At 42.6% G+C, this 24,471-nt stretch overlaps 1 protein-coding gene across 2 annotated transcripts in view; it reads right to left on the reverse strand.

The window, feature by feature from the left end:
* The window catches only part of PAXIP1 (PAX interacting protein 1), a 348,897-nt gene that overhangs the window by 25,771 nt on the left and 298,655 nt on the right, over positions 1–24,471 (reverse strand). For both annotated transcript variants that reach the window (XM_053713809.1, XM_053713808.1), the window contains exon 17: positions 13,251–13,351. In XM_053713809.1, coding sequence (XP_053569784.1) covers positions 13,251–13,351 — 101 coding nt within the window. The remainder of the gene's footprint in view (positions 1–13,250; positions 13,352–24,471) is intronic.

Raw genomic sequence — 24,471 nt, forward strand, 5'->3', positions numbered from 1 at the left:
ACATCTCTTGCCCAAGCCTGGGCGAAGAGAGAAAGTCTGCCCCCCACTAGATCCGTTTCCGGATAGGGGGCCCTCTATTCATGCTGTCTTGGAGGCAGCAGCAGGTTTCTTGGCCTGCTTGCTCTTGTTCCAGGACTGGTTAACTTTCCAGCCCTGTCTGTAACGAGCAACAGCTCCTTCCTGTTTTGGAGCGGAGGAAGTTGATGCTGCTCCAGCCTTGAAGTTACGAAAGGCACGAAAATTAGACTGTTTGGCCTTTGATTTGGCCCTGTCCTGAGGTAGAGCATGGCCCTTACCTCCCGTAATGTCAGCTATAATTTCTTTCAAGCCGGGCCCGAATAAGGTCTGCCCTTTGAAAGGAATATTAAGCAATTTAGATTTAGAAGTCACGTCAGCTGACCAGGATTTAAGCCATAGCGCTCTGCGCGCTTGGATGGCGAATCCTGAGTTCTTAGCCGTAAGTTTGGTTAAATGTACGACGGCATCAGAAACAAATGCGTTAGCTAGCTTAAGTGTTTTAAGCTTGTTCATAATTTCATCCAATGGAGCTGTGCGAATGGCCTCTTCCAGAGACTCAAACCAGAATGCCGCCGCAGCAGTGACAGGCGCAATGCATGCAAGGGGCTGTAAGATAAAACCTTGTTGAACAAACATTTTCTTAAGGTAACCCTCTAATTTCTTATCCATTGGATCTGAAAAGGCACAACTATCCTCCACCGGGATAGTGGTACGCTTAGCTAAAGTAGAAACTGCTCCCTCCACCTTAGGGACCGTCTGCCATAAGTCTCGTGTGGTGGCGTCTATAGGAAACATTTTCCTAAATATGGGAGGAGGGGAAAAGGGCACACCAGGTCTATCCCACTCCTTGCTAATAATCTCTGTAAGCCTTTTAGGTATAGGAAACACGTCAGTACACACCGGTACCGCATAGTATCTATCCAACCTACATAATTTTTCTGGAATTGCATCCGTGTTACAATCATTCAGAGCCGCTAATACCTCCCCTAGCAATATGCGGAGGTTCTCAAGCTTAAATTTAAAATTAGAAATCTCTGAATCCAGTCTCCCTGGATCAGATCCGTCACCCACAGAATGAAGCTCTCCGTCTTCACGTTCTGCAAACTGTGACGCAGTATCTGACATGGCTCTCACCTCATCCGCGCGCTCTGTCCTTAACCCAGAGCTATCGCGCTTGCCTCTTAATTCTGGCAATTTAGATAATACTTCTGTCATAACAGTAGCCATGTCTTGCAAAGTGATTTGTAAGGGCCTCCCTGATGTACTTGGCGCCACAAAATCACGCACCTCCTGAGCGGGAGGCGAAGGTACTGACACGTGAGGAGAGTTAGTCGGCATAACTTCCCCCTCGTTGTCTGGTGATAATTTCTTTACATGTAAAGATTGACTTTTATTTAAAGTAGCATCAATGCAATTAGTACATAAATTTCTATTGGGCTCCACATTGGCCTTTAAACATAGTGAACAAAGAGATTAATCTGTGTCAGACATGTTTAAACAGACTAGCAATGAGACTAGCAAGCTTGGAAATACTTTTCTAAATAAATTTACAAGCAATATAAAAAACGCTACTGTGCCTTTAAGAAGCACAAAAAGCTGTCACAGTTGAAATAACAATGAACCAAAATAGTTATAGCAACCAATTTTTCACAGTAAATGTATTAAGTTAGCAAAGGATTGCACCCACCAGCAAATGGATGATTAACCCCTTAATACCCAAAAACGGATTAACAATTTAATAATTAACGTTTTTCTCACAGTCAAAACACACTGTCACAGGTCTGCTGTGACTGATTACCTCCCTCAAAATGAATTTTGAAGACCCCTGAGCTCTCTAGAGATCTGGATCATGGAGGATGAAGTAGACAGATTGTGACTGAATTTTTACTGCGCAAAAAAGCGCTAAAATAGGCCCCTCCCACTCATATTACAACAGTGGGGAAGCTCAGAAAACTGTTTCTATGCAGAAAACAAAGATGGCCATGTGGTAAAAATCATTCCCCAATAAGTTTTATCACCAAGTACCTCACAAAAAACGATTAACATGCCAGTAAACGTTTTAAACATACATTTGAAAAGTTATGAATTGTTATTAATAAGCCTGCTACCAGTCGCTTTTACTGCAGTTAAGGCTCATACATTATTTCAGTATTAACAGTATTTTCAGAGTCAATTCCATTCCTTAGAAAAATACATTCAGTGTACACACACTCATCAGCCTAATACCAGTCGCTATCACTGCATTTAAGGCTGAACTTACTTTACATTGGTATCAGCAGTATTTTCTCAGTCAATTCCATTCCTCAGAAAAATAATTACTGCACATACCTCATTTGCAGGGGGGCCCTGCATGCTATTCCCCTTCTCTGAAGTTACCTCACTCCTCAGATGAGAACAGCCAGTGGATCTTAGTTACGTCTGCTAAGATCATAGAAAAGGCAGGCAGATTCTTCTTCTAATGCTGCCTGAGAATAAACAGAACACTCCGGTGCCATTTAAAATAACAAACTTTTGATTGTAGAAATAAACTAAGTTAAAAAACACCACAGACCTCTCACAGCGACCTATCTAGTTAGGCTGCAAGAGAATGACTGAATATGACATGTGAGGGGAGGAGCTATATAGCAGCTCTGATGGGTGATCCTCTTGCAGCTTCCTGTTAGGAAGAGATATATTCCATAAGTAATGGATGACCCGTGGACTGACTACACTACAAGAGAAAACTTATCTTTACCCCTGTAATGTTTGTTTAACACAGGAGGAACAGAATTGCATGGGTGCTGAATTTGTGCATCTAAACACAAACAATGATTTAACTGAGCGGACTCCTGATCCATGTCAGACATGCCTGGTTATTATCCCCACGGCCGTTACCGTGTGCGGTTAGCGTCAACCTCTAAAGATAAAGTAGTAAAAAAATTTAATGGCCCAAAAAAAACCTTTACCTGCCTAAAGATGAGAAATAAACACTGCTAATGGTTAACAATAAAGCAGTCTATGTCGACAGATGAGCGTTGTCGCTCCAACTAAACCTCCCTCCACACGCCCTTACCAACACGTACAACGGGATCCATTGACTTCTCTTTGTATGCGCTCCCTCACCAAAAATAGCCCCATATAAAGAAACCGACTCCGTAGTGAGCAGAGAGAAAGGCCCGATTACGTAATCAGAAGTCAGGGAGGCGCAAAAATCTCCCACGGACAAGGAGGAGGGCGTGGCCAACCTGAAACCACACGTCGCTATAGTGTGAAGAGAAATAACGCATAGTTTATGCAAAGTACCCAATACGCAGCACCCACCTAAAAACGAGCCCTCAGTTAGGTTATAATTAACCATATCAGCATCTCAATAAAGCACTTTGCCTGCAGACATGGCTTAGCGAAGCCTTTACATCAGGGGTGAGCTAATATAGTCCCTATATACATAGCAAGCCAGAAAGTTTCTCAAGTGCCCCTTCTCCTACCTGGAAGACCAGCACTTACCTGCTCAGTTGTCCGACATGGAGACACAGTCCATATGTATGAAAGGGCACCTCTTCCTCACAGAGACCTGGTCAAATTGCAGATAAAGTAACTAACTTTGGTATCTGAGGTTAGGGCAGCAAATGTGGGGAAACACAGCAAATACCTCTTTGCAAGTTCCCCACTGCTTTAAAGCCACCATAGTTCGACCTCAAAGACTAATGTGGATTATAGCTATACCCTGTAAACTTGCTTGAAGTAATCCATCACAGAAAAAACTATTTTAATTACACACTAAACTTCACCTCCTCAATGCACGAGGGGCAAAGAGAATGACTGGGGTTTATATGTAGGGAAGTGATACTGAACAGTTTTTACTGTGGTGCTCTTTGCCGCCTCCTGCTGGCGAGGAGCGATATTCCCAACAGTAATTAAGATGAACTCGTCGACTCACCATATATTTAGAAGAAAAACTATTTTCTGCATGATGAGGGCATTAATATTTATGGTACCATCTTTCTATTTTTAATAACCATTTCTTAAACAGTTTTTTGACCTCATTTTACTGCAGCGCACTTCAGTATGATGCACTTTACATATTTCACAGTGGCACATTTATTGGTTACTTATCTCTGTGACACTTGGTCACAGTAATACACTTTCTCTGATCATATTGGTGAAGCTCAACTGCAGCCCTTTTATGTCACTAACAAGCCAGAATCAAAATGTTACCTATTTGAGGTGAATCAGTGACTGAGCAGTGAAATACTCACACTATGCCTTGTTAGGAGAGCTTAATTGTAGAAATGAGAAACACAGGTTTCTTTGATATGTCTACAATAGATACATCAAGCCCCCTTGAGTACCCCTTGCCAAAGCCCAAAGTACCCCCAGGGGTACATGTACCACAGGCTGAGAAACAAGGGTGTAGGATATGTACATATTCTTTTTCAACAGTGGGTACCAAGATAACAATGTAGATTTGAATATAGAAGTGAATTTAAAAGTGTCTTAAAATTACTTCAGATTTATGTAAGTTTATATTGACTTTCCTATCTCTTTAATACTGTTACTAGATTAAAGGGATACTAAACCCACATTTTTTCTTTCATGATTCAGATAGAGCAGCAATTTTAAGCAACTTTCTAATTTACTCCTATTCATTTTTTTTCCTTCTCTTGCTATCTTTATTTAAAAAGCAGGAATGTAACGCTTAGGAACCAAACCATTTTTGGTTTAGAACCTGGCATACACTTGCTTTTTGGTGGCTAAATGTAGCCACCAATAAAACAGAATTTATGTTTACCTGATAAATTGCTTTCTCCAACGGTGTGTCCGGTCCACGGCGTCATCCTTACTTGTGGGATATTCTCTTCCCCAACAGGAAATGGCAAAGAGCCCAGCAAAGCTGGTCACATGATCCCTCCTAGGCTCCGCCTACCCCAGTCATTCGACCGACGTTAAGGAGGAATATTTGCATAGGAGAAACCATATGGTACCGTGGTGACTGTAGTTAAAGAAAATAAATTATCAGACCTGATTAAAAAAACCAGGGCGGGCCGTGGACCGGACACACCTATGTTGGAGAAAACAATTTATCAGGTAAACATAAATTCTGTTTTCTCCAACATAGGTGTGTCCGGTCCACGGCGTCATCCTTACTTGTGGGAACCAATACCAAAGCTTTAGGACACGGATGAAGGGAGGGAGCAAATCAGGTCACCTAAATGGAAGGCACCACGGCTTGCAAAACCTTTCTCCCAAAAATAGCCTCAGAAGAAGCAAAAGTATCAAACTTGTAAAATTTGGTAAAAGTGTGCAGTGAAGACCAAGTCGCTGCCCTACATATCTGATCAACAGAAGCCTCGTTCTTGAAGGCCCATGTGGAAGCCACAGCCCTTGTGGAATGAGCTGTGATTCTTTCGGGAGGCTGCCGTCCGGCAGTCTCGTAAGCCAATCTGATGATGCTTTTAATCCAAAAAGAGAGAGAGGTAGAAGTTGCTTTTTGACCTCTCCTTTTACCAGAATAAACAACAAACAAGGAAGATGTTTGTCTAAAATCCTTTGTAGCATCTAAATAGAATTTTAGAGCGCGAACAACATCCAAATTGTGCAACAAACGTTCCTTCTTTGAAACTGGTTTCGGACACAGAGAAGGTACGATAATCTCCTGGTTAATGTTTTTGTTAGAAACAACTTTTGGAAGAAAACCAGGTTTAGTACGTAAAACCACCTTATCTGCATGGAACACCAGATAAGGAGGAGAACACTGCAGAGCAGATAATTCTGAAACTCTTCTAGCAGAAGAAATTGCAACTAAAAACAAAACTTTCCAAGATAACAACTTAATATCAACGGAATGCAAGGGTTCAAACGGAACCCCCTGAAGAACTGAAAGAACTAAATTGAGACTCCAAGGAGGAGTCAAAGGTTTGTAAACAGGCTTAATTCTAACCAGAGCCTGAACAAAGGCTTGAACATCTGGCACAGCGGCCAGCTTTTTGTGAAGTAACACAGACAAGGCAGAAATCTGTCCCTTCAGGGAACTTGCAGATAATCCTTTTTCCAATCCTTCTTGAAGGAAGGATAGAATCCTAGGAATCTTAACCTTGTCCCAAGGGAATCCTTTAGATTCACACCAACAGATATATTTTTTCCAAATTTTGTGGTAAATCTTTCTAGTTACAGGCTTTCTGGCCTGAACAAGAGTATCGATAACAGAATCTGAGAATCCTCGCTTCGATAAGATCAAGCGTTCAATCTCCAAGCAGTCAGCTGGAGTGAAACCAGATTCGGATGTTCGAACGGACCCTGAACAAGAAGGTCTCGTCTCAAAGGTAGCTTCCAAGGAGGAGCCGATGACATATTCACCAGATCTGCGTACCAAGTCCTGCGTGGCCACGCAGGAGCTATCAAGATCACCGACGCCCTCTCCTGATTGATCCTGGCTACCAGCCTGGGGATGAGAGGAAACGGTGGGAACACATAAGCTAGTTTGAAGGTCCAAGGTGCTACTAGTGCATCCACTAGAGCCGCCTTGGGATCCCTGGATCTGGACCCGTAGCAAGGAACTTTGAAGTTCTGACGAGAGGCCATCAGATCCATGTCTGGAATGCCCCACAGCTGAGTGACTTGGGCAAAGATTTCCGGATGGAGTTCCCACTCCCCCGGATGCAATGTCTGACGACTCAGAAAATCCGCTTCCCAATTTTCCACTCCTGGGATGTGGATAGCAGACAGGTGGCAGGAGTGAGACTCCGCCCATAGAATGATTTTGATTGAATAATAAAAACTACAGTTAAACACTAAAAAACTCTAAGCCATCTCCGTGGAGATGTTGCCTGTACAACGGCAAAGAGAATGACTGGGGTAGGCGGAGCCTAGGAGGGATCATGTGACCAGCTTTGCTGGGCTCTTTGCCATTTCCTGTTGGGGAAGAGAATATCCCACAAGTAAGGATGACGCCGTGGACCGGACACACCTATGTTGGAGAAACAAGCGCTATCCCTGGGTTCTGAACCTAAATTGGCCATCTCCTAAGCTTTACATTGCTGTTTTTTAAATAAAGATAGCAAGAGAAGGAAGAAAAATTAATGGGAGAAAATTAGAAAGTTGCTTAAAATTTCTTCTCTATCTGAATCATGAAAGAAAAAAAACAAAATTTATGCTTACCTGATAAATTCCTTTCTCCTGTAGTGTGGTCAGTCCACGGGTCATCATTACTTCTGGGATATTAACTCCTCCCCAACAGGAAGTGCAAGAGGATCACCCAGCAGAGCTGCTTTATAGCTCCTCCCCTCTACGTCACACCCAGTCATTCGACCGAGAACCAACGAGAAAGGAGAAGCCAAAGGGTGCAGTGGTGACTGGAGTATAATTTAAAAATTTAGACCTGCCATAAAAACAGGGCGGGCCGTGGACTGACCACACTACAGGAGAAAGGAATTTATCAGGTAAGCATAAATTTTGTTTTCTCCTGTTAAGTGTGGTCAGTCCACGGGTCATCATTACTTCTGGGATACCAATACCAAAGCTAAAGTACACGGATGACGGGAGGGACAGGCAGGCTCTTTATACGGAAGGAACCACTGCCTGAAGAACCTTTCTCCCAAAAACAGCCTCCGAAGAAGCAAAAGTGTCAAATTTGTAAAATTTGGAAAAAGTATGAAGAGAAGACCAAGTTGCAGCCTTGGAAATCTGCTCAACAGAGGCCTCATTCTTAAAGGCCCAAGTGGAAGCCACAGCTCTAGTAGAATGAGCTGTAATCCTTTCAGGAGGCTGCTGTCCAGCAGTCTCATAGGCTAAACGTATTATGCTACGAAGCCAAAAGGAGAGAGAGGTAGCCGAAGCTTTTTGACCTCTCCTCTGACCAGAATAAACGACAAACAGGGAAGACGTTTGTCGAAAATCCTTAGTTGCCTGTAGATAAAACTTCAGGGCACGGACTACATCTAGATTGTGTAGAAGACGTTCCTTCTTCGAAGAAGGATTAGGACACAAAGATGGAACAACAATCTCTTGATTGATATTCCTGTTAGTGACCACCTTAGGTAAGAACCCAGGTTTAGTACGCAGAACTACCTTGTCTGAATGAAAAATCAGATAAGGAGAATCACAATGTAAGGCAGATAACTCAGAGACTCTTCGAGCCGAGGAAATAGCCATTAAAAACAGAACTTTCCAAGATAACAGCTTGATATCAATGGAATGAAGGGGTTCAAACGGAACACCCTGTAAAACATTAAGAACTAAGTTCAAACTCCATGGCGGAGCAACAGTTTTAGACACAGGCTTGATCCTAGCCAAAGCCTGACAAAAAGCTTGAACGTCCGGAACCTCTGACAGACGTTTGTGTAAAAGAATGGACAGAGCTGAAATCTGTCCCTTTAAGGAACTAGCGGATAAACCCTTTTCTAAACCTTCTTGTAGAAAAGACAATATCCTAGGAATCCTAACCTTACTCCATGAGTAACTCTTGGATTCGCACCAATATAAGTATTTACGCCATATTTTATGGTAAATCTTCCTGGTAACAGGCTTCCTAGCCTGTATTAAGGTATCAATCACTGACTCAGAAAAACCACGTTTTGATAAAATCAAGCGTTCAATTTCCAAGCAGTCAGCTTCAGAGAAATTAGATTTTGATGTTTGAAGGGACCCTGGATCAGAAGGTCCTGTCTCAGAGGCAGAGACCAAGGTGGACAGGATGACATGTCCACTAGATCTGCATACCAAGTCCTGCGTGGCCACGCAGGCGCTATTAGAATCACTGATGCTCTCTCCTGTTTGATTCTGGCAATCAATCGAGGAAGCATCGGGAAGGGTGGAAACACATAAGCCATCCCGAAGGTCCAAGGTGCTGTCAAAGCATCTATCAGAACCGCTCCCGGATCCCTGGATCTGGACCCGTAACAAGGAAGCTTGGCGTTCTGACGAGACGCCATGAGATCTATCTCTGGTTTGCCCCAACGTCAAAGTATTTGAGCAAAGACCTCCGGATGAAGTTCCCACTCCCCCGGATGAAAAGTCTGACGACTTAGGAAATCCGCCTCCCAGTTCTCCACTCCCGGGATGTGGATTGCTGACAGGTGGCAAGAGTGAGACTCTGCCCAGCGAATTATCTTTGATACTTCCATCATTGCTAGGGAGCTTCTTGTCCCTCCTTGATGGTTGATGTAAGCTACAGTCGTGATGTTGTCCGACTGAAACCTGATGAACCCCCGAGTTGTTAACTGGGGCCAAGCCAGAAGGGCATTGAGAACTGCTCTCAATTCCAGAATGTTTATTGGCAGGAGACTCTCCTCCTGAGTCCATGGTCCCTGAGCCTTCAGAGAATTCCAGACAGCGCCCCAACCTAGTAGGCTGGCGTCTGTTGTTACAATTGTTCAATCTGGCCTGCTGAATGGCATCCCCCTGGACAGATGTGGCCGAGAAAGCCACCATAGAAGAGAATTTCTGGTCTCTTGATCCAGATTCAGAGTAGGGGACAAGTCTGAGTAATCCCCATTCCACTGACTTAGCATGCACAATTGCAGCGGTCTGAGATGTAGGCGTGCAAAGGGTACTATGTCCATTGCCGCTACCATTAAGCCGATTACCTCCATGCATTGAGCCACTGACGGGTGTTGAATGGAATGAAGGACACGGCATGCATTTTGAAGCTTTGTTAACCTGTCTTCTGTCAGGTAGATCTTCATTTCTACAGAATCTATAAGAGTCCCCAAGAAGGGAACTCTTGTGAGTGGAAAGAGAGAACTCTTCTTTTCGTTCACCTTCCATCCATGCGACCTTAGAAATGCCAGTACTAACTCTGTATGAGACTTGGCAGTTTGAAAGCTTGAAGCTTGTATCAGGATGTCGTCTAGGTACGGAGCTACCGAAATTCCTCGCGGTCTTAGTACCGCCAGAAGAGCACCCAGAACCTTTGTGAAGATTCTTGGAGCCGTAGCCAATCCGAATGGAAGAGCTACAAACTGGTAATGTCTGTCTAGAAAGGCAAACCTTAGATACCGGTAATGATCCTTGTGAATCGGTATGTGAAGGTAAGCATCCTTTAAATCCACTGTGGTCATGTACTGACCCTTTTGGATCATGGGTAGGATTGTCCGAATAGTTTCCATTTTGAACGATGGAACTCTTAGGAATTTGTTTAGGATCTTTAAATCCAAGATTGGCCTGAAAGTTCCCTCTTTTTAGGGAACCACAAACAGATTTGAGTAAAACCCCTGTCCGTGTTCCGGCCGCGGAACCGGATGGATCACTCCCATTAGTAAAAGATCTTGTACACAGCGTAGAAACGCCTCTTTCTTTATTTGGTTTGTTGACAACCTTGACAGATGAAATCTCCCTTTTGGGGGAGAGGATTTGAAGTCCAGAGGATATCCCTGAGATATGATCTCTAACGCCCAGGGATCCTGGACATCTCTTGCCCAAGCCTGGGCGAAGAGAGAAAGTCTGCCCCCCACTAGATCCGTTCCCGGATCGGGGGCCCTCAATTCATGCTGTCTTAGGGGCAGCAGCAGGTTTCCTGGCCTGCTTGCCCTTGTTCCAGGACTGGTTAGGTCTCCAGCCTTGTCTGTAGCGAGCAACAGCTCCTTCCTGTTTTGGTGCAGAGGAAGTCGATGCTGCTCCTGCCTTGAAATTACGAAAGGAACGAAAATTAGACTGTCTAGCCTTAGGTTTGGCTCTGTCTTGAGGCAGGGCATGGCCTTTACCTCCTGTAATGTCAGCGATAATTTCTTTCAACCCGGGCCCGAATAAGGTCTGCCCTTTGAAAGGTATGTTGAGTAATTTAGATGTAACGTCAGCTGACCAGGATTTTAGCCACAGTGCTCTGCGTGCCTGAATGGCGAATCCGGAATTCTTAGCCGTAAGTTTAGTTAAATGTACTACGGCATCCGAAATAAATGAATTAGCTAGCTTAAGTGTCTTAAGCTTGTTTGAAATCTCATCTATAGTTATTGAGTCAAGAGTCTCTTCCAGGGACTCAGACCAAAAAGCGGCCGCGGCCGTGACAGACGCAATACATGCAAGGGGTTGCAATATAAAACCTTGTTGAACAAACATTTTCTTAAGGTAACCCTCTAATTTTTTATCCATTGGATCTGAAAAGGCACAGCTATCCTCCACCGGGATAGTGGTACGCTTAGCCAGAGTAGAAACCGCTCCCTCCACCTTAGGGACCGTCTGCCATAAGTCCCGTGTGGTGGCGTCTATTGGAAACATTTTTCTAAACACAGGAGGGGGGGAAAAGGGTACACCGGGCCTATCCCACTCCTTAGTAATTATCTCTGTAAGCCTCTTAGGTATAGGAAATACGTCAGTACTCGCCGGTACCGCATAGTATCTATCCAGCCTACATAATTTCTCTGGGATTGCAACGGTGTTACAATCATTCAGAGCTGCTAATACCTCCCCTAACAGTACACGGAGGTTTTCGAGTTTAAACTTAAAATTAGAAATGTCTGAATCCATTCTATTGGGATCAGAACCGTCACCTGCAGATTGAAGCTCTCCGTCCTCATGTTCAGCATACTGTGACGCAGTATCAGACATGGCCCTATTATCAACAGCGCACTCTGTTCTCACCCCAGAGTGATCACGCTTACCTCTAAGTTCTGGTAATTTAGCCAAAACTTCAGTCATAACATTAGCCATATCCTGTAATGGCCGCCCTGATGTACTCGGCGCTACAATATCACGCACCTCCCGAGCGGGAGATGCAGGTACTGACACGTGAGGCGAGTTAGTCGGCATAACTCTCCCCTCGTTGTTTGGTGAATGATGTTCAATTTGTACAGATTGACTTTTATTTAAAGTAGCATCAATGCAATTAGTACATAAATTTCTATTGGGCTCCACTTTGGCTTTAGTACATATAGCACAGAGATATTCCTCTGAGTCAGACATGTTTAACACACTAGCAATTAAACTAGCAACTTGGAAATACTTTTCAAAGCAATTTACAAATAATATGAAAACGTACTGTGCCTTTAAGAAGCACAGAAAAAAGTTATGACAGTTGAGAAATAATAAACTTGAGAAACTATAACATCAAATTCTTTCCGGTAAAAACACAATTTTAGCAAAGGATTGCCCCCATTAGCAATGGATAACTAACCCTGAATAGCAGAAAAAAAGTACAGAAAATAAACGTTTTTTATCACAGTCAGTCACAATCTCACAGCTCTGCTGTGAGTGATTACCTCCCTCAAATTAACTTTTGAAGACCCCTGAGCTCTGTAGAGACGAACCGGATCATGCAGGGAAGACAAGAGACTTCTGACTGAATTTTCTGATGCGTAGCAAAAGCGCCAAAATATGCCCCTCCCCCTCACACACAACAGTGAGGGAGATCAGTAAACTGTCTTAAATTAAATAAAACGACTGCCAAGTGGAAAAAACAGTGCCCAAAACAATTTTTCACCCAGTACCTCAGAAAATTAAACGATTTAACATGCCAGCAAAAACGTTTAACATCAAATAAATGAAATGTCATTAGAAAGCCTGTTGCTAGTCACTGCAAATTAGGCTAAAGTCTTATGCATACAGTATTATCCCAGTGAAGTGCCATTCTCCAGAATACTGAAGTGTAAATATACATACATGACAGCCTGATACCAGTTGCTACTACTGCATTTAAGGCTGAGCTTACATTATATCGGTATGGCAGAATTTTCTCAGTCAATTCCATTGTCAGAAAATAATATGCTGCTACATACCTCTTTGCAGGTTAACCTGCCCGCTGTCCCCTGATCTGAAGTTTACCTCACTCCTCAGATGGCCGAGAACAGCAATATGATCTTAACTACGCCGGCTAAAATCATACAAAAAACTCAGATAGATTCTTCTTCAAATTCTACCAGAGAAGGAACAACACACTCCGGTGCTGTTATAAAATAACAAACTTTTGATTGAAGGTATAAAACTAAGTATAATCACCACAGTCCTCTCACACATCCTATCTATTAGTTGGGTGCAAGAGAATGACTGGGTGTGACGTAGAGGGGAGGAGCTATATAGCAGCTCTGCTGGGTGATCCTCTTGCACTTCCTGTTGGGGAGGAGTTAATATCCCAGAAGTAATGATGACCCGTGGACTGACCACACTTAACAGGAGAAATTGGGTTCAGTATTTCTTTAAGTCAAATTTACTTGCCTAGCATGATTTATGAAATCAAGTTCCCTAATATATATATATATATATATATTAAATTAAAAATATGTAATTATATGACTTAAAACAGATTTACTTAGACTCACTGTGCATACCTTGAAAAGAGGGGAGACACGTGCCCTTTTTAAGGACTCTTCCAAACTGAAACAGAATAGCACTTCTGCTTCAGCATCTCGCAGTACATAGCTGTGCTCATCTAAAAAGAAAAAAGAAATAAGAAAAGCACAATAAATATTAAGACAAAATCAAATCTTTATGTCAAAGAAAGTTTCATGTGTTGCCAAAAAAATGGAACAAAAAATGGAAGATTGTTTTCATTGACAGTTAAAGGGACAATAAAGTCATCATTTCATGATTCTGATAGAGCATGACATTTTAAACAACTTTCAAATTTACTTCTGTTATCAAGTTTGCTTTGTTCCCTTGGTACTTTTATTGAAGAGTTAAACTAAGCAGGCTCATAAGAGCTCATAGCAGCAGTGTTTAGCGAACATTGTATAACAAAGCTACAAATAAATGTTGCAAAACACTGCTGCCATAGAGTACTAAAGACAGGTGCTCACTCCTGCGCTCTTATGAACCTACCAAATTTTACTCTTCATTAAAAGATACCAAGGGAACAAAGCAAATTTGACAATAGAAGTAAATAGGAAAGTTGTTTAAAATTGCATGCCCTATCTGCATGATGACATTGATGTTACTGTCCCTTCCCTGTACAAATGTGGAGTACCATCACTTCTACAAAAATAATAGCATTCACTGGAATTAAAGGGGTAGTAAAGCCAAAATTAAACTGTGTTCAATTTTAAATAATTTTCCAAAAGCGTTTTATTTTCAAATTTGCTTTACTTTCTTGGTATCCTTTGTTGCAATGCACTACTGGGAGTTAGCTGAACACATCTGGTGACAAGAGGCATAAAAGTGCAGCCATCAATTACCAGCTAGCTTCCAGCAGTGTATTGCTGCTCTTGAGTGTAAAAAAGTATGCCTTTCAACAAAGGAAACCAAGAGAACAATGAGCATTTGATAATAGAAGTAAATTTGAAAGTTGTGAAAAATTGCATGCTCTGTTCTATCTGAATCATAAAAGATGAATTTTAACTTTACTTATTCCTTTAGAGCTGATGGGGAAAAAATATGAAAATGTATGCTTACCTGATAAATGTATTTCTTTTTAGACACTATGAGTCCACGGATTTCATCCTTACTTGTGGGATATTCACCTCCTGGTCAGCAGGAGGAGGCAAAGAGCACCACATCAGAGCTGTTAAATAGCTCCTCCCTCCCCTCCCACTCCAGTCATTCAACCGAAGTTAGGAAGAGAAAGGAAAAAGCCAAGGTGCAGAGGTGTCTGAAGTTTACAAAAATAATAACCTGTCTCAGAGAACAGGACGGGAAGTGGACTCATTGTGTCTAAAAAGAAATACATTTATCAGGTAAGCATAAATTATTTTCTTTTTAAAGACACGATGAGTCCACGGATTTCATCCTTACTTGTGGGATACAATACCAAAGCTAGAGTACACTGATGATAAGGGAGGGGAAAGACAGGGAACCTAAACGGAAGATACCACTGCTTGAAGAACCTTTCTCCCAAAGGCAGCCTCAGTTGAGGCAAAAGTATCAAATTTGTAAAATTTAGAAAAAGTGTGAAGAGAGGACCAAGTTGCAGCCTTGCAAATCTGTTCTACAGAAGCTTCATTTTTGAATGCCCATGAGGAAGCAACAGCCCTAATGGAATGAGCCGTAACTCTTTCAGGAGGATGATACTCTTCGACCAAAAATAAAGAGAGGTAGCCGTAGCTTTCTGACCCTTACGTTTCCCAGAGAAAACGACAAACAAAGAAGAACTGACGAAAATCCTTAGTCCTTGTAAATAAAATTTCAAAGCACGGACCACGTCCAAATTGTGCAAAAGACGTTCCTTTGGAGAAGAAGAATTAGGACACAAGGAAGGAACAACAATTTCCTGATTAATGTTCCTGTTAGAAACAACCTTAGGAAGGAACCCTAGTTTAGTACGTAAAACTACCTTATCGGAATGAAAAATAAGGTAAGGCAACTTGTATTGTAATGCCGAAAGCTCAGACACTATTCAAGCTGAAGAAATGGCAACAGGAAATAAAACTTTCCAAGATAACAACTTAATATCTAAGGAATGCATAGGCTCAACGGAGCCCCTTGAAGAACTTTAAGAACTAAATTCAGACTCCATGGAGGAGCAATTGGTTTAAACACAGGTCTGATTCTAACCAAAGCCTGACAAAAGGAATGAACATCTGGGATATCCGCCAGATGTTTGTGTAACATAATAGATAAGGCAGAGATCTGACTCTTTAGGGAACTTGCCGATAAACCCTTCTCCAATCCTTCTTGGAGAAAGGACAAAATTCTGGGAATCCTAACTCTACTTCATGAGTAGCCCTTGGATTCACACCAATAAAGATATTTACGCCATATCTTATGGTAAATATTTCTAGTTACAGGTTTACGAGCCTGGATCATGGTCTCTATAACCGAATCAGAGAACCCCCGCTTGGATAGGATTAAGCAGTCAGCTTCAGAGAAACTATATTTGGGTGAAGGAAGGGCTCTTGAATGAAAAAGGTCCTTCCTCAACGGAAGTCTCCAAGGTGGCAGAGATGACATGTCCACCAGATCTGCATACCAAATCCTGTTTGATTTGAGCAATGACTCGAGGAAGAAGGGCAAACAGAGGCAATAGGTACGCAAGATTGAAGGACCAAGGAACCGCCATAGCATCTATCAGTTCTGCCTGGGGATCCCTGGATCTCGACCCGTATCTCGGAAGCTTGGCATTCTGACGAGATGCCATGAGATCCAACTCCAGCCGACCCCATTTGGGAATCAGGTTGGAGAACACTTCCGGATGGAGTCCCCACTCTCCCGGATGAAAAGTCTGCCTGCTCAGAAAGTCCGCCTCCCAGTTGTCCACCCCTGGGATATGGATCGCTGACAGATGACAAGAATGGGCCTCTGCCCACCGGATTATCTTGGCTACCTCGATCATCGCTAAGGAACTCCTCGTTCCTCCCTGATTGATGTAAGCCAGTGTTGTTATGTTGTCCGTCTGGAATCTGATGAACTGGGCCGAAGCCAACTGAGGCCAGGCCAGAAGAGCATTGAAGATCGCTCTCAGTTCCAGGATGTTTATAGGAAGAACAGACTCCGCCGGAGTCCACACTCGCTGAGCCTTTAGAGGACCCCAGACAGCCCCCCACCCTAGGCTGGCATCTGTTGTCACAATCACCCAGGATGGTCTGCGAAAGCATGTTCCCTGGGATAGATGATCTAGAGACAACCACCATTGAAGTGAATCCCTTGTCTCCTGCTCCAGGGTTATTCGAGGAGACAAGATCTGCATAATCTCCATTCCACAGCCTGAGCATGTTTAACTGCAGAGGTCTGAGGTGAAACCGAGCACACGGAATGATGTCCATTGCCGCAACCATCAGTCCGATTAATTCCATGCACTGGGCCACTGATGGCCAAGGATTGGACTGAAGGGTTCGACAGGTATCTAGAATCTTTGATTTCCTGAACTCTGTCAGAAAAATCCTCGGATATAGAATCGGATATAGAATCGATTACAGTTCCCAAGAAAGTCACCCTTGCTTTCGGGATTAAAGAACTTTTTTCCAGATTTACTTTCCACCCGTGAGTCCTCAGGAAAGACAGAACAATGTCGGTATGGGACCCTGCCTATTGACAAGAATGCGCCTGAATCAGAATATCGTCCAGATAAGGTGCCACCGCAATGCCCCGTGGCCTGAGAACCACCAGCAAAGACCCCAGAACCATTGTGAAAATTCTGGGTGCCGTGGCCAGCCCGAAAGGAAGAGCCACAAACTGAAAGTGCTGGTCCAGAAAAGCAAACCTTAGGAACTTGTGATGATCTCTGTGAATAGGAACATAAATATGCATCCTTCAAATCCACGGTCATCATAAATTGACCCTCCTGGATCAATGGAAGAATGGTCCGAAAAGTTTCCATCTTGAATGATGGAACTCTGAGAAACTTGTTTAGACTCTTGAGATCAAATATAGGTCTGAAGGTTCCCTCTTTTTTGGGAACTACAGATTTGAATAAAACCCCTGCCCCTGTTCCTGTGCTGAAACGGGAACAATTACTCCCAGGGAGGAGAGGTCTTTTACACAATGTAAGAATGCCTCTTTTTTTTATCTTGTTTGCAGATAATCTTGAAAGAAGAAATCTTCCTCTGGGAGGAAAATTCTTGAACTCCAGTTTGTATCCCTGGGACACTATCTTTATAGCCCAGGGATCCTGAACGTCTCGCACCCAAGCCGGAACGAAGAAAGAAAGTCTGCCCCCCACCAGAGCCGGTCCGGATCGGGGGCATGCCCTTCATGCTGTTTTGGAGTCAGCAGCAGGCTTCTTGGACTGTTTACCCTTGTTCCAACGCTGGTTGGGTCCCAAGTAGACTTAGATTGCGAATAGTTTCCTTCTTGTTTAGGGGAGGAAGAGAAAGAATTTCCCTTGAAATTAAGAAAGGAACGAAAATTACTTTGTCATCCTTTTTGTTTATTTCTCTTATCCTGAGGAAGGAGATGACCCTTACCTCCCGTGATGTCAGAAATGATCTCCTTCAGACCAGGTCCAAACAAGGTCTTTCCCTTGTAAGGAATAGCTAGAAGCTTAGACTTAGATGACACATCCGCAGACCAAGGTTTTAACCATAAAGCTCTGCGGGCTAGAATAGAAAACCCTGAACTCTTAGCTGCTAACTTAGTAATTTGCAGAGAAACATCTATAATAAAGGCATTAGCCAACTTCAGAGTTTTAATCCTGTTTTTGATCTACTCTAAAGAGGTTTCAGTTCTGAGAGATTCAGACAAAGCATCAAACCAATAAGCTGCTGCACTAGTGACCGTAGCAATGCACACAGCCGGCTGCAATAGCAGACCCTGGTGAACATAAATCTTTTTAAGTAAACCCTCCAACTTCTTGTCCATGGGATCTTTAAAAGCACAACTATCCTCAATGGGAATAGTAGTTCGCTTGGCTAGAGTGGAAATAGCTTAGGCACCGTCTGCCAAGTTTCCCTGACAGCATCTGCTATAGGAAACATTTTCTTGAAAATAGGAGATGGAGAAAAGGGAATACCTGGTCTCTCCCATTCCTTTGAAATATTCTCCGAAGTCCGCTTCGGTACTGGAAAAACATCCGAGTAAGAGGGAACTACTACTGTAGAATCACAGTCATCTAAAGTAACTAAAACCTCCCTGAGCAACAGACGGAGGTGTTCTAGTTTAAACCTGAAAGAAACAACCTCTGAATCAGTCAAAGGTATTGAACCTTCAGAGTTTGAATTTCGCCTTCTGATTAAACCTCCATACCCTCCAACTCAGCTCCCTGGGAGGGTACCTCCGAGACTGCCACCATAGTATCAGAAACCTCATTTCCTACATGGTTGTCCTTCCTCTTACGCTTGCCTTGTAGCATAGGAAAAGCAGACAACGCATCAGAAATTGTGGAAGACATAACTGTAGCTATGTCTTTTAAAGTAATTCCAGCAATCACTGGAGTAGAAGTACAGGGCACTGCTTGTGCGGGCGTTAAATCTTGGGACGCTTGGGGAGAAAGCTGCGGTATACTCTGAATCTCAGCATTAGACTCCTGAGAATCATCCGCCTTAGAAATATTTTGCTCATGAAAAATCTTTTCTTTATAATGTAAAGCCCTCTCAATACATGAGGGACAAAAAGGACTTGGTGGTTCCATATTGGCATCCAAACACATGGAGCAAGTAACAGCTCCTATGTCCATAACAAATCACAATAAGAGACAATGAAAAATAAAAAACTTTTTTTTATATATTATACTGTCACTTTAAGCAGTTACAAAATAAACTCTTAAAAGAAAAATATGTGCAAAGGAAAAGATAATGAAATTATCCCATAAAACTTGATGCCAGAAAACTAACAAAAAGGAAAACGATACTGTGCCTTTAAATAATAAAACTGCAACTCTTTTACTGCGTTGAATAACGTATCCCAGCAGTTACACCAATCTACATGCAAACACCTCCACACCTCAGCAACTCTGCTGAGATGCCTACCTGCCAAACGAACCCCTTTCCTGATCTCACTGACTTGATTCCAAAAACGATCCGGAAGTTCAGGGGAACAATAGCGCTACAACCGCCTGCATAATTAGTAAGATAACCATGCGGTTGTAGAGCTACAGAGCGTAGACGTCCACTCCTGTTGGCTAGGAACTGCACAGTGAAAAAAACAGTAGCGCGCAAAACTGAAGCCCCACCCATCGTGGGCGTACACCACAAAATATACTACCCGACCGGGATTTTGATATTAATATCGGAACCACCATTATAATAAAATTGAACAATCTCCCAGCCCCAGTGCCTGTACCCGTAGCTGCCAACAATAAAAACCCCTCCATCAAGAGGGGAGTAATGTCCCAACATAAGGGCTGTGAATAAAAAACGTATCCCAGCATCCTTATGCAAATTCCAATAAAGATAAAGTGCCCACTTTCTTCTGAGCCTATGTTTTCCCTAGAATAAACAAAGTTAGCACTTACCTTGAATGCTGTCCGACAGCAGGACAGTCCAGCAGGTTTAAGAGGTCCTTTCCCTCCCATAGCCCTGTGGAAAAAGATAAGCCTGAGTTATATGCGCTTAGGCGATCTGGAGTAGGGCAGCATAAATGTATAGGAGGCGCAGTGAGAATTATGTCCCACCAGTTCCTATTGCTCTAAAGCCACCAAAAGCTCTACTGTAGAGACCGATATGGACTATGCTACACCCCAGAACAAAGCAGCACAATCTTGTACTACTTTAAAACAAAAAACTCTTGATTGAAGAATCTAATTCTAACACCTCACTTTACCTCTTCCTATTACTAACGTAGGCAAAGAGAATGACTGGAGTGGGAGGGAAGGGAGGAGCTATATATAGCAGCTCTGCTGTGGCGCTCTTTGCCTCCTCCTGCTGACCAGGTGGTGAAATCCCACAAGGATGAAATCCGTGGACTCATCGTGTCTTTAAAAAGAAAAACACTTATCTCTGCCTACTCACATAATAGATACAGTGGCTGCACAATTTTCTATATGTGCTTACTTATAGGGACATTAAACCCAAAATATCCTTGCCCATAAAGGGCCACATTACAAGTGACACGCTACTTTTTTGCTTGCACATATTACAAGTTGAAAGTTAGATGTGCGCTAACTTCAGGACTTTGGATATCGCTACCACGTTAACATCTTCTCCATACAGACTTCAAAAGGGCATACTGTTATAAAAAAAATTCAATTATGCTTACCTGACCATTTTCTTTTCTTCTGTACGGGGAGAGTCCACAGCTGCATTCCTTACTTTAGGGAAATAAAGAACCTGGCCACCAGGATGAGGCAAAGACACCCCAGCCAAAGGCTTAAATACCTCCCCCACTTCCCTCATCCCCCAGTCATTCTGCCAAGGGAACAAGGAACAGTAGGAGAAATATCAGGGTGAAAACAGGTGCCAGAACAACAAATAAAAAAAGAATTTAAGGCCGCAAACATAAAAAAAAAACTAGCGGGGAGCTGTGGACTCTCCCCATACAGAAGAAAAGAAAAATTATCAGGTAAGCATAATTTAAGTTTTTCTTCTTAAAACAGGGAAAGGCATTCATTATTTTTGGGAAATCAATACCCAAGCTTATAGAGGACACTGAATGCAAACGGCGGGAACAAAAATGCGGCCCATTCTGATGGCACCACAGCTTGACACAACCCGGATTCCCGATCAACAAAACTACTTCAATAGAAGCAGGAAGAACAAAAATATGGAAAGAGGACAAGTTAACTGCCCATCAATTAGAACCATAAGGATCCCTGGTAGAGATCAATCTAAATTCTGGACTCCACTGAGCACAAAAACCTCTGAGGGGACACAAGTCCCACTCTCTAGAAGCACACCAAGAAAAATCTCGCCATGAACAATGGCAAGGGAAACAACAAAAAACTCCCACACCACATTCTCCCTAACTGAAAGAAGGGAAGAATCAGATAAGAAGGTCCGAAAGAACCTCCATAAACAATCCCGAAGATTCAAGGACAAAAAGAGAGAGAAGCGAATAAGAGCAGCTACCAGGCTGCAAAAGGACAAATGCCCGTATAACCAATATACAGTCTGAACCGGAACCGAAGTCCCAAAAGGACAAATGGTAGAACAAGACTACCTTACCATAGACAGCTAACTAGCACAGTGAAACTGAACACCCGTAGGTCAGAAAAAACCCCAGGAGCAAAACAGGAACGGCATAGTAACATCCGTTAATGCCACAAACAAAAGCTGCAGGCTTCCATCGGATAGGCCGTCAGACTAAACGTCAAATCATAGTAACAAACCAACCGAGTAGCTAGAAAACTTACACCATGACATTCCTGGCAAGGAACAAGGGAAAAACTCAGAAAGCAGGGCGGACCAACCCCCCCCCACCCCCACTAGAAAATGGGGAAAAGGAGGACAACACCGTGACCAAAAAGGAAGAACCAACTACCCACTAAGGGAAGGTTCCCACTGCAAGGTCTCCAAACCTAAGTAAGGATCCCCCCGGGAGACGAGATACGTGGTTGATGCCCAAACAGAGCAGTCAGAATATCTGACCCCAACTCCGAGCAAACAGGCTATCACAGAAGCGACTATCAATGTCCCAAGTACAAGATTAAAATATCCCAGCATCGACAAGGCCCAGTGATCAGATAATGAATCTACAACCACGAGTTCCTAAAAAAAGGAAGCAGGAAGGAGGCACCAACATCCAGAGAAACTAACTTGGGATCCAGGATACCTATCCTCAATACCCATCAGAAACCCGAAGGGAAGGCACATTGCAGACAAGAGAAGCCCTCAGTCCACTAAACTCGTAGAGTCAGATGATGAAAACTATCTCAGGAGGAGCCAACTATATAGGCGCAGTAGACCAAATCCTTCCAACTAGAAGGAAAACGGAGAAACCCAGGAATATGCCAGTAAAGAAATTCCCAGAAAAAAACTCCATCTCTCCAGAAGAGAGAAAAGGAACCGCCTCAGTAGGAACATGCTACTGAATGCCGGACAGAACCAAGACTATAAAATCTTAAAAACAAAGTAACCGAAATGCCAAGTCAAGGAAAAGGATTAGGTTAAGAAACCGGACCAAGACCAAAAACCTTGTGGAACAACCACAAAGTTACCTGGAAATGAAAATTGCACTAAAATGGATGCATGTCATACTCCCATGGGGTCTTGAACTCTGATCTCTCATGATGTATTCAAGTGGCTGCCCACTCAGTCACAAAAGGCCTCTAAGATAACACCCACAAAATTTGCAGACGAAGAAAGGACCCAAAGAGATCAGAACTCTATGAGTGAGAAAACACAACTGTCTCAAAATACCCAATCTGGATCAGCCCTTAGAAAACCTACAGCGCAAGGATTTAGCGAATGAACGAGATTCCTAAAACTCCTATCGGTTGAAGGCAAAAGAGAGACTGCAAAAGAATCCCCCAGATCACCAAGTATATAGGATAAAAAAAGAGGATACTGCAAGGACAAAAACGGTCCCTAAGAACCTAGTCTCTGCGACTAGATGACCGAAAGACCTACCCCAAAAGGCAAGAGTAAGTGAAAGAATAGCGATTCTCAAAAAAGATGAAAGAATACTGGCGAAAGATATCTGAAAATCCGACAATCTAATCCACACGGAGTACCAAAAGGGGGGAAACATCACCCCCTACACCAGGTACTGAAGATCTCCAAGCAGATATCAGATCCTTCCCCAGAAGGGAGGACTCTAGCTCCTTTCCAAGGACTCAGGAACAACAAATATACTGCCATAGCAGAATTAGTAATCCCAGGAAAAGCAGGGACAAAAAAACATAATTTATGTAAGAACTTACCTGATAAATTCATTTCTTTCGTATTAGCAAGAGTCCATGAGCTAGTGACGTATGGGATATACATTCCTACCAGGAGGGGCAAAGTTTCCCAAACCTCAAAATGCCTATAAATACACCCCTCACCACACCCACAAATCAGTTTAACGAATAGCCAAGAAGTGGGGTGATAAGAAAAAAGTGCAAAAGCATAAAAAACAAGGAATTGGAATAATTGTGCTTTATACAAAAAAATCATAACCACCACAAAAAAAGGGTGGGCCTCATGGACTCTTGCTAATATGAAAGAAATGAATTTATCAGGTAAGTTCTTACATAAATTATGTTTTCTTTCATGTAATTAGCAAGAGTCCATGATCTAGTGACATATGGGATAATGACTACCCAAGATGTGGATCTTCCACGCAAGAGTCACTAGAGAGGGAGGGATAAAATAAAGACAGCCAATTCCGCTGAAAAATAATTCACACCCAAAATAAAGTTTAAATCTTATAATGAAAAAAACTGAAATTATAAGCAGAAGAATCAAACTGAAACAGCTGCCTGAAGTACTTTTCTACCAAAAACTTCTTCAGAAGAAGAAAACACATCAAAATGGTAGAATTTAGTAAAAGTATGCAAAGAAGACCAAGTTGCTGCTTTGCAAATCTGATCAATCGAAGCTTCATTCTTAAACGCCCAGGAAGTAGAAACTGACCTAGTAGAATGAGCTGTAATCCTTTGAGGCGGAGATTTACCCGACTCGACATAAGCATGATGAATTAAAGATTTCAACCAAGATGCCAAAGAAATGGCAGAGGCCTTCTGACCTTTCCTAGAACCGGAAAAGATAACAAATAGACTAGAAGACTTTCGGAAATTCTTAGTAGCTTCAACATAATATTTCAAAGCTCTAACTACATCCAAAGAATGCAATGATCTCTCCTTAGAATTCTTAGGATTAGGACATAATGAAGGAACCACAATTTCTCTACTAATGTTGTTAGAATTCACAACCTTAGGTAAAAATTTAAAAGAAGTTTGCAACACCGCCTTATCCTGTTGAAAAATCAGAAAAGGAGACTCACAAGAAAGAGCAGATAATTCAGAAACTCTTCTAGCAGAAGAGATGGCCAAAAGAAACAAAACTTTCCAAGAAAGTAATTTAATGTCCAGTGAATGCATAGGTTCAAAACGGAGAAGCTTGAAGAGCCCCCAGAACCAAATTTAAACTCCAAGGAGGAGAAATTGACTTAACAGGTTTTATACGAACCAAAGCTTGTACAAAACAATGAATATCAGGAAGAATAGCAATCCTTCTGTGAAAAAGAACAGAAAGAGCATAGATTTGTCCTTTCAAGGAACTTGCAGACAAACCTTTATCCAAACCATCCTGAAGAAAATGTAAA

This window comes from Bombina bombina, chromosome 5 (assembly GCF_027579735.1).
Source record: "Bombina bombina isolate aBomBom1 chromosome 5, aBomBom1.pri, whole genome shotgun sequence".
NCBI lineage: Eukaryota > Metazoa > Chordata > Amphibia > Anura > Bombinatoridae > Bombina > Bombina bombina.